At 36.2% G+C, this 11,274-nt stretch overlaps 1 protein-coding gene across 2 annotated transcripts; it reads right to left on the reverse strand.

The window, feature by feature from the left end:
- Positions 1-467: 467 nt before the first annotated feature.
- LOC107809035 (uncharacterized) lies at positions 468-10,488 on the reverse strand. Of its 2 annotated transcripts, XM_016633625.2 has the most exons (20): positions 9,332-10,488; positions 8,883-9,083; positions 8,077-8,181; positions 7,912-7,977; positions 7,671-7,832; positions 7,012-7,086; positions 6,781-6,932; positions 5,991-6,102; positions 5,826-5,895; positions 5,609-5,736; positions 5,434-5,490; positions 3,260-3,445; positions 3,053-3,145; positions 2,882-2,967; positions 2,740-2,806; positions 2,590-2,656; positions 2,351-2,487; positions 1,778-1,869; positions 1,155-1,221; positions 468-884 (listed from the first exon to the last, which is right to left on the reverse strand). In XM_016633625.2, exons 1-20 carry the CDS (start codon positions 10,466-10,468, stop codon positions 702-704), a joined length of 3,243 nt encoding a protein of 1,080 aa, XP_016489111.2. In that variant the 5' UTR covers positions 10,469-10,488; the 3' UTR covers positions 468-701. The 2 variants fall into 2 exon arrangements, with proteins under 2 accessions (XP_016489111.2, XP_016489112.2); XM_016633626.2 differs by lacking the exons at positions 468-884; positions 1,155-1,221; positions 1,778-1,869; positions 2,590-2,656 and having other exon boundaries at positions 2,352-2,487.
- Between the last annotated feature and the right edge of the window lie 786 nt (positions 10,489-11,274).

Genomic DNA, 11,274 nt, shown 5'->3' on the forward strand with positions numbered 1-11,274 from the left:
ACTAACAGACGCTAACTGGAGCTAATGGAATAGTTGTTGAAAAAACAAACAAGAAGGAAATCAATAGAGAGAAAAAAAAAGAGTTTGAAACAAAGTAAAGTCCATCCCACTGCTCCATTTCACTGCCGTAGAGATGGTTAACACCATTGTTAATATTGTTCAATGTGCTCAGTCAATCAACTGACCTCTTGTCACTTCTTTCTGGCCATGTCTCTTTTCATAAGCACGAAAGGTAGCTTATTTCGATGTGGAAGCAGACGTTACACTTATGTTGTTCCACATTTGTGATGTTCTCTTTTTTGGAATTACAACAACGTAATGAAGTAATGAAAATCAATTGCCAAAAGCAAGTGTGCCAACCAATGGACTGGCAAAACAAATAAATAATTAGATTAGTTGAATTACTAGGAATGCTATACACCTGTAAGCAGCCTTGACGACCAATACTAAAGTAACCGAATCAAGACTTGAAACAGTAAATGAGGATAAACACTAGAGCAAACCAATCCAGTACACAGCTTTTTATGAACAAGTTTGGCTTCTCAACTCAGTTTTTATAGGCAGGCAATTCAACCACGCTGGAATAACCTACCAAAGGACACAGAATAAGAGTCGTGGGGAAAATTACATTGGAGGAATATTGACCTCAAAATGTTATGATCCAACAAAAAAATTCAGGAGTAGTAAGTTCATTGAATTGGTTATAAGATAGCATCTTCCTCAGCTGATTGAATTAATTTCAATTCCATCTCCTGTTGAGGCAAAAGATATGACCATGTTGATTCCATGGTGGATGGTGGTAGTGTTTGCTGAAGATGCCTTAATACCTTAATCATGCGAATTACAGTTTCTTTTGTAGCAAGATCCTTTTCAGAACATAGAACCTACAGAAGAAGTAACAGTCAATACCAAATATTTACATATACATAAAAGGTTACCTTCGACAATATACTGAGACTGGCTAGAGACCTGTTAGTTGAATTGAAAATTTGAAAACAGGGCAAAAACAAAAATACAGATAAATGTAATTCTTCAAATTTCATAAGGTTTTATTACTTTTCTTACGAATAATAAGTAAAAGAATCAAAGTTGCAAAATCTATATATCTATCAAAAATGAACAACTTAATCTAGCATCTTTGATTTCAAACTGACCTCGGCAAAAACTGAAACTACTTTTGGAAGGTATTGGTAGTTGGGACCTAGCGGTTCTCTGTCCGACCTGAAAATGAGAAAATTGGTTAACATTAGAAGACCAAAAAGGCGTTAATACATGAGACACATTAGATTTTAAAAGCTTCATGTTAATGTTTAATTTGCTTACTGAAAACACAGTAACAACTATCAGCAAGATGCTTTTGTCAAGTTGGATCGCGGCATCAGAGAATTCAATTATCATCTGTATTAAATGGTTTCACCCACCTATTGAAATTTTTGTTATACCAGAGTATATCAAAACTATTGCAGCTGCACTATCCTTAACTTGAACTAGTTACTACACTATTAATATGCTACTTCAAACGTTTTGTCTGGCAAACAAACAGGTTTATCTGGGGAAGACGTTTCTAATCATATGTCGCCATTAGTAATGTTCTCATTTTTGGTTATACAACAAGGTAAAGAAGTTTGATAAATCATACTGATGCAGGAATACTATAAAGTAATGAAAAACAGCCACAAAAAGCAATTGACCAATATTGCTGAGGTAACAAAACCAAGACTTGAAATAGTAAAGTAAGAGTAAATGAGGATAAAACTAGACCAAAAGAATCCAGTACCTTTCGACCATTGAACATAATTGTTCGTGAACAAGTTTGGCTTCAACCAAATCAGCTTTTATAGGCAGGCAATTCAACCAAGCTGGAATAACCTACCAAATGAGTTAGAATAAGAATTATGGGAAATTACATTGGAGGAGCATCATTTCGTCTATACAGACCAGAATATTATGTTTTACCAAAATTTAATGGATGAGCACATTCACAATGAAACAAAACCTTATCAAAAGGTATTAAGAAACAACACACTAATCGCATGAAGCAAATATTTGCAGTTAATTTCCTTAACATATGAAAGTGTCTAAAGTTCCTTTTCTACTGACTGAACCACCTTCAACTATAGTTTATAGTTGTAAGGACAAAAAATCTTAGAAATTTGTATACGAATGTATCATCTGAGAAAGGAGAAAGAATCTCAGAATACATGTATGCAAAAAAATACGGGATATCTTCCTTTTTCGCATGTGATTACTAGTAGAAGGAATTAGTTGGGGGTATCTAAGAGTTAGGAGAACAAAATAAAAACAAGAGAATAAAAGATAAGAATGCATAACCAAAAACAAGGACATATACCTGGGCTGAGTCGATACTTTCACCATGAAACTGATATATCTTACCAAGTGTAGAGACAGCATTATCATATGCACTTTCATTTTCAGGTTCACGAGCACTTAGATGCGTAAGGACTACATAGATCCTTGAAAGAGCTTCTGGTTCAGGTCAAAAGATTAAGTAAGCAAAACATACATATCACTTCTTATTCCCTTCTCCATGATGAAAAGGATCTCAACATCACATTCAACAATATATACCTCCAACAAAAGGTTGGAAAAAAGACCGACCATATTCCGCCCAAAGGCCAAGTCCATAAAGAGCAGTCTGAACAAAACATCAACGAAAGCACTATGCACAAATAGGAAATGATTGACTGGAAACTTTTGCAACCACTAAGATGTACAAACCTGTCTAACATTTGGGTCTTCATCATTGCTTGCTTCCAAAACTAAAGGAAGACATACATCGTAGTACCTAATTTTCACGTGACGCAATAGTCAATTTTGGGAACCCATTTAAGAAAAACCCAATACAAATATATAGACCTACTTTAGAGCTGCTTCAGGGCACTCCTCCACAAGAGAATCAAAGATGAGAATAGATATACGTCTCTCGTTAGTTGTATTATCCTTGGCCTTCAAAAAGCAAGAAAAATTGAATGTGGGAAGCAATAAGATATAAACAACCAAGAGTGTTAAGATGATATTGGTTATAACTTACCCACATAGGTAATAAATATGGCGACAACTCGTCAAGGAAAGGCAAGAAAGAAGTCTTGAAAGCTTTGATCAATGTGCGTAATATTTCACCAACCTAATAAAAAAAGATAGTATGATTCGAGAATTGTGGTAGATTCAAAGTGAGATGCTTGTAGAAAGACAACATTGTGTGCTCAATGTCTGAAGTCTATTCTTATATAGAACATACATAGCTGAGAACTTCTTCTTGTTGTTTTCTTTCTGCACTCAATAATTCAGCTTCCTCAGCATCAAAGTCTTCTGTTTTAGCTTGCTCTGTGAATTCTTGTTTTCTACTTGAACTTTCTGTAATGACATGCTTTATCTCATTGACGATGCTACGAACCTGACTTTCAGTGAGAAGTGGTACACATATCTGAAAACATATACTACAAAAGGATCATTATAACAGAAATACTTCTTTTGCCATTTTTACTTGTATTCTGCCACTGTTGTTGTCTCTTGCTTTGACACTACTAAGAAAACATCCAAAAATAATTTTCATAAGTTGACTTAACAGGGATGTGCTGAAATAAGGTTTTCTATGGAGTTCATCTAATACAAATTTAATAATCTTTCTGTCACTCACTAGTCTTACCTAGTCATGCCAAAAGAACTTTTGTGATTACGCGATCTGTCGTAAATTTGATTCGAACACCACTTTAAGCATTTTATTATGGTTCAATCATGCCTTTGTAGGTATTAATTCTGCATGTGTTCACACACATAACAAGAATCTATACAAGAGTTGTAGAGTTTTTGGCTAAAATCATCCTTCAACTATGGCTCAAAACTAGGGTACATCCTTGTGTAATAATAGTGAACAAAAAACATCCCTTAATTAGTAAAAAAGGGCAAGAATCATCCTTCCGCTAATTTCCGTTAAGAAATTAACAGCTACAACCAAAACTTGTGCCAAGCACATGACTTCTCCAAAATCCCCCTATACTTCTAATTCAATCCCTCCCGAAGCTACCCGGCTCTTCCATATTCAGTGAAACTAAGGCTTCAAAACCTATACGATTCTATGTTTAACTTCAGAAAACAACTAGAGCAACAAGATAAGTTATTTTGTTGAAGAATTGAAGCTAGGGCTATTGTCCATTACTTATCTTCCCACACCTCACAAACAAGGTAAAAGCAACAATAGCCATTGAATAAGTTTTGGCTTTTCCGCCCATTCTATTCTAGCAGAGGCGGAGCCAGGATTTGAAGCTTATGGGTTCGGGATGCTAGCTCCTTTAAGTTACAACAACAACAACAACACAGTATAATCCGACAAGTGGGGTCTGGGGAGGGTAGTGTGTACGCAAACCTTACCCCTACCCTAGGATAGAGAGGTTGTTTCCAATAGACCCTCGATATCCTTCCCTCCAAGAATTCCCGACCTTGCTCTTGGGGTGGCTCGAACTCACAACCTCTTGGTTAGAAGTGGAGGGTGCTTACCATTAGAGCAACCCACCTTGTCTAGAATTTGTACATATTTCATGAATTTCACAAGACAAATACAGAGTCTGCACAAAAGCTACTGAGTTCAACCATATCCATAAGCAGAGGGCTAGCACCGCCCCTGATTCTATGGAGTAGTATTTTTGTTATTTCTCAAACTAAACATCTTCCTCATTCTTAAAAGCACCAAATCTCGTGGGTTGAAGCATAAGAAACAATAGGAAAATGTTGGCTCGAAGTTTAAGCGGCCGATCTTCCATCCCCAACAATGGTATTATTGATATTGCAGATTCTTTAAGCATTCGATTATATCATATACAATAGCTTTCACATTAACTTATACTGATATTACTGAATTTACAAAGTTCTAGTAAGTCTTTTATTTAATACTATAAAAGTTTATTATTTTAATATTTATTACATTGAAAGAAAAAATAGAGTTTTAGAAGCCTGCTTCGGTAAAGGATGAAGACGAGATGATCAGGAAGGATAAAACAGTGAGATTGGGGGGGGGGGGGGTAAATTACGTGCTTGACACATGTTTTGGTTGCAGCTGTTAGATTCTTAACGGAAATTAACGGAAGGATGATTCTTGCCTTTTTTTTTTATAGTTAAGGGACATTTTTTGTTCAATATGATCACACAAGGATGTACTCTAGTTTTGAGCCATAGTTGAGGGATGATTTTAGCCAAAAACTCAGAGTTGTACTAAGCTTTCTTTTACTTTTAGTAAAATATAGTAACTTATATGAGTTTGGACAAGTGTCTTGTTTAGATCTTTAGTCATATATCGACGTGACCACAAAAAATGGAGTTATTTATTGTGTGGGAATGTATAGGCAACAGTTAGATCATATTGGAATATAAAAAGTTAAAACAGAAAAATACCACCATCATAGGAAAAAACTTGCTAACCTGCAGGCAATTATTCAATTCATACAACATGATTCCACATATTTCTGTCACAGGCTCCTGCGTGAGATAGCATATTAAGTGTCACTTTCTCTTTATCCAAATCGACCAAACTTAAAAAATTTACCAACCGATAAAAAAGAAAGAAAGAAACAACATATACTGATGTTAAGACAACCTTATGCAAAGCCTCTACCAAAGCCAGGACTATATAGTCTGACAACTTTGTGAAATATGACTCACTTCCACCTTGAGCAATCCCTTTCGCAACAGCCAGCTTAGCAGAACTCAACAGGAGGGACATGGCTTAGACAACAAAAATTAGAAATTTGCTTCAGCCACAGGAAAATTTACATGAAAACAAAGAAACCATATGAAATCACGAGAATTCTCACCACTAACAGCATATATCCTGACATCATTGTAGGTATAGAATTTCAAAAGCGGAATAAAAATTGAAACAGCCTGTTTCATGCACCAATGATGTCACTTGTTTAATTTGACTTCACTCAACGACACATGAGAAAAAGAAAAACATGCAGGTGATCATTCATGTCAACCTGAGAAATCCATGGGTAGAAGTCTTCCTTTAATATTTCAGCACAAAGGCATAGCATAGCACAGCCTCTAGCTTTCGCCCGTAGAACATCTTGTTTCTTGACATTATCTATACTGCAAGATGCGAAGCTTAAGTAAGATTCTAGGTACTCCATAATAACCACCTCTCCCAGAAGTCTTACTACTTCATAAATCCAAAGAAAGAACCAAATATTAATCATATTCAGAAGAAGTGATTATTTAATTAACCGTTGTTGGGTAAGGCAGAAACAGGTGCATAGGAAGAATTTGAAATTAGGATTTGGCAATCCAACTCAGACTTTGAGTCAGCAGCATGTGCAGAACATAGTGAGTAGAGGCTTGATGATGGATTACTTATCATATATAGAATCCTTTCTCTCTAGAGTGCTACTCCGTAGTTCAAGCTTTTGGCCGACATCCTTACTAGTTTCATCAGTTAATGCAGAATCATATGCAAATAGTATACACCGAGAGATTCCATCTTGTATACTATCGGTTAGCTAATCCAATACCTATTGGTTAGCATCATGTTTATCACTAATGTAGATACACAACTGTGAGAATATGGCTCTGATATTATTTGAAAGAATTTGAGCATCCAGCTTAAAACCTTAAGCAATAGGTGGAATAGAGTCCCAGATCTTTATAAGACCCTTTGGATGCCTGTTTATACACGACATAGTTCATCTATATAACTCAACCAAAAAAAAAAAAGAAAAAAGAAACCTAAATGAACTTGGGAGAAGTCAAACCTCAATGATAAAAGCTTACCTATTATCATCAAATTCATTAGTTCCATAGTCCGACTGTGTAGAGATGGTCATAGCAGGTTCAAGTTGAGCACATTGAATAAAAAAGGGCATGACTGCACTCATATAAGGAAGAAAATCCTGTCCAAGGCAATGAAAAATTCTACTATATGCCTGCAATGAAATAAAGAAAATAAAGAGAGGCCAATCCAAAAAGAAACTTTGATATTAAAATAAAGCGATTAACACATACTATTAGCAAGTAATTAATAAGAGGACCATCCCCCTTCGCTTGTACTCCTTGTAATGACATAAGCACTTCCATAACCTTTAATGACAACAACAGAAAGGAAATAAATAAAAAGTAAGCTCTATGTTGAGAAATGACCAAAGGAAAATATCACACCAGCATATACCAAGACAAGAAAAAGAATTCCAGGAGAGGCAGAAAGGTATCCCTGACATTATTTAGCTGCACAAAAATTGCTGAAAGATGTAATAACTTAAACAAGAGTAATCTATACTATGGTTTAACTACAGTAAAGCCATCTGCCAAAGCATGACAAATAAAACAAGAACGAAGCAATCCCGACCAATAGCATCAATATACGTGTTCAGTATCCCATGAGTAGGGCATCCTAGTACACGAGGCATCCCGTGTTTATGCAAGGTTCGCGGGAGGGCCGCACCCCAAGGGGTGTGATATAGACACCTACCCTAATGCAAGCATTAGTGGATGCTTTCACGGCTTGAACCTATGGGTCACACGGAGACAAGATGGAACCAAAGAAGATGTGTTCAGTATCCCATTAGGATGGCGTATATACGTGTTCAATCAATGGCATCAATTTTTGTGTTCAATCAATGGCATCAATATATGTTTTCAATACTATGGCATAATTGGTAGAAAACCTGCTTTTCGTCTCCCCTAAATTTCTCTTTGCCAACAGCCATCGCAACAGAGCCTATGCACTCTATTGCGGGTTGAAGAATGAGATTAGATTTCAGATCTGTGTTCCTCAGGACAGCTTTCAAGTGTGACATAACAGTGTCATAGTAGGTTCCGAAGTGCTCCTGTTGACGTATAAAATATTAACCTTCATGATATCAGTAGATATAGAACTGAGTAAAAAAGAAATGCACCAGTTAATACCTTAACAGAGTGAGATATACTAGTTATTGCAGTTAATGCTTGTTGTTGGACTATTGGTTTGTCATTCTGCATTTCAAGCAACAAAAGGACAAAAAAGATATCATTAATCTCTTGCACTTGTCAGCAGTGAAGTACCTACAATTTGTTGCCTCTATATTCGCGCACCTGTAGAAGTACAAACAGTTTGCTAACTATTCCATCTAGGTAAGATATTGAAGTTTCTGGCTTGCCAAACAAACAGAAGAAGCAGAGAGCTCTAGTGGAAGATGCCTATAGAAATGCCAAAAGAAAGTAAAAAGACCAAATTAGTTGGCATCAGCAACTGAATGGAGGAGTAACGTCGCATCTATCAAATCTTTAGCCTTATGATATTTTTCCAAACTTTATTTGAAGGGTAAACTTTAGATTCATCCCCTGACATTCAGTCATAATTACTTCCTCTATGATCTCATTGCTCTTATTGCAGCCAAAATAATGTCAAAATAAAATTTTCCAGAAACACATTGTCGAAGCCAATAGATAAAACTTTAATAATAATTGTGCAAAATTCCAGAAGTGATATTACACAATACATCCTTAATTTGCCTCATGTAGCAGAAAACAACAAGTTACTAAGGAACAATTGGGTACAAGCGCTATGACTATGCAAATGAAGCCATATATAGCCAAGCAACTTCTCAGAGTATGATTACATAAAGAAATCAAGCAAATGCAATAAGATGAGTGGCCTGATAAAGAAACTACTCAAGCATTCAAAAACCAAACTTTTAAAATTGAAGGCATATTAAACCTAGGCAAGGTTAAAGATTTTGATTGTATGGTATATGCAACCCCTTGTAAAGGTGCAGTTAGGAAAAATACTTTTGCTGCTTGTTCATGTATCAATGATAATCTAATCTATTTTTAGTTTGACATTGTTCTTTGGGAACACTTGCAGCATCCTTAAATTGTATATAACACATAGGACAGACCTGCACTTGTGGATGAAAATCATCCATAGCTGCAGTTAATGAAAGGAATATTTTATTATGATATCGTTCTTGCATATCTGGACGGAAGTCAATCAACAATGAAGAAATTGCCCTACAAGCAGCCCATCTGACTCGAGGATGAGGATCTTCGAAACATTTAAGAACCATATCAACCACCTGCTCCAGATTCTTATTCATCACCTGTAATAGGAAAGAAGCCATGATTCCAAGGTAACCGCCTAAGAGAAAACAAAATCTATGAGATGACTTTAAACAATAAACACAATATAAAGTATTCTGGTAAATTAATAGGACGAGGGCAAACTATCTTATAAATTTAAGCAGTTTTCCAGCAAAAACCACAGCTTAAACGCTACGAGTTGAATAATATCTGTTATAATCAAACTATAGCCATTATAAATACAGAACTAAGATATGTATTGTTGTACCTTTAAGCAACCTTTAGCAATGAAAGCAAGTGCAAAGATAGCTGCATGGCGCTTCTCCCACTCTGGAGCATCCAAGTAAGTGCATAGCTGCTCTATGGCAATATGAGCAATAGATTTACCTCCTAATGCACGAGAAAACCGATCTAAACACTCTTTACCAAAACTGAAGTTACTTGTTTCCCCTGTATCATCTTTCATGATCTCGACACTATGCCAAGCAGGGTCATCCTTAACATCTAGTAATAACTTCAATAACAATGCAAAACATCTGCTAATAAACAAGGGCAGCCTCTTCATCATACCAGGGGCCCTCTTTCTTGTCTCCACCAAAATAATCAAAAATTCAATTGTCAAGTGCCTCGTCCCCTCTTTCAAGCGCTCGTCCTCTGCTATCTCGAACATGGTAGACACCACATCCGTTAGCTGCCTCCTCAAGAACCTAGGCTCATCCTTCGCAAACTTCATTAAAAGTTTCAGCACGTCGTGTGCTGCGATCTCCTTATCACTGTTGCTCAATGTATCAGTCAACCTCTTCAGTAGAGCTGGCAATAGCTCCTGAAACCGCTCCTTTTGATTTGACTTTGATACGCATTGAAATTGAATGAAGGTGATCGCAGCAATCATGCCGGCAATACTATAATCAAGATCGAGGTTATCATCATGTAGTGTATTAAGTAACCGTGAGTGCACCTGTTTTACCCAAGGGACTACTGTATCGCCAAGGTCGTGAGCTAGTTGCCCAAATATAGAGGAAGCTGACTCTATTAACTTGAATGAAGATGAATCAAGGCATTGGTACAAGAATGGCAACAGTTCAGGCCAGTTGTTGCGGGGGAGAAGTGAAGCTGCTAGACCTGAAACAGTGTCACCGAGGTGTTTGAGGATGGATTCAGATTCTTCAATAGAGATACGCTCAAGGAGAATAGCTTTGATGGTGGATTGAGTTGACTCACTTAGATTCCACCAAGTGAAGAAGTCATTATCAGAAGTAAGCAACTTCCTAAGGAAGACAGCACACTTTTCACGGGAATCAATGTCAGAAGAGTCGATAAAGATAGAAAGCTTAATAGCAAGGGAGTCAGGATCCTTTGTGCTCCGCATGTATTCGGAGATAAATGTTTCGAACGGAACATCCATTACTGTATTTTGAGAGAGACGAGGAGTATGGAGTTGGTTGGAATGCGGTGTATCCGACATTAAATCAAATACTAAGGTCAACTCTTCTTGTTTTTCAAAAATTACTAAGAGCACTTTTGGGCATAAGAATTTTTTTACTTTTTTTGAAAAATTTCACTTTTTTTTTTAACCAGTGTTTCGCCATAAAATTTTTGATTTTCACTTGAAGATCAATTTTGAAATTTTTTAAAATTTAAAAAACTTGAACTTAGGAAGAAAAATAATTAATTTACTCTTGAACTTCTAAAAAGAAAAATAATTTGACACAACTATTTTTAGAAACCTAACAAATAATTTAAGACGGAATGTAATACCTCTCGTTAAAAACATGGGTAGTTAAGTAAATTGCCAAAAAAAAAGAGAGAACAACTAATAAATAAATAAATAAATAAATAAGAGTATTTAATGGGCCTTAACTCATGAGCACAGTGATATGGCATTAGGAGAAATAATGTTAAAATAGCACGGCCTAGTCAGTTTTTGAACTGGTCATTCAAAAATAGTCAGTATTTGCCAAGTCATTGAAAAGTAGCTATTATTTTGCTGCAACAGAGACCGGTCCAACATAATATACTGGCGTTAGGTGCACATGTGTATGAATTTCCAGCATATTATGCTGGATCGGTATACTTTGCCGGCTCCAGTATAATATACTGGAGTGTGGAGCATCGGTGCTCCAATCTCCAGTATATTAAGTATATTATAATGGAACACCAGTATATTAGATTGGAGTTCCAGCATAATATACTCAGAGGCGGATCCAGGAT

The sequence above is a fragment of the Nicotiana tabacum genome, chromosome 18 (assembly GCF_000715075.1).
Source record: "Nicotiana tabacum cultivar K326 chromosome 18, ASM71507v2, whole genome shotgun sequence".
Taxonomy (NCBI): domain Eukaryota; kingdom Viridiplantae; phylum Streptophyta; class Magnoliopsida; order Solanales; family Solanaceae; genus Nicotiana; species Nicotiana tabacum.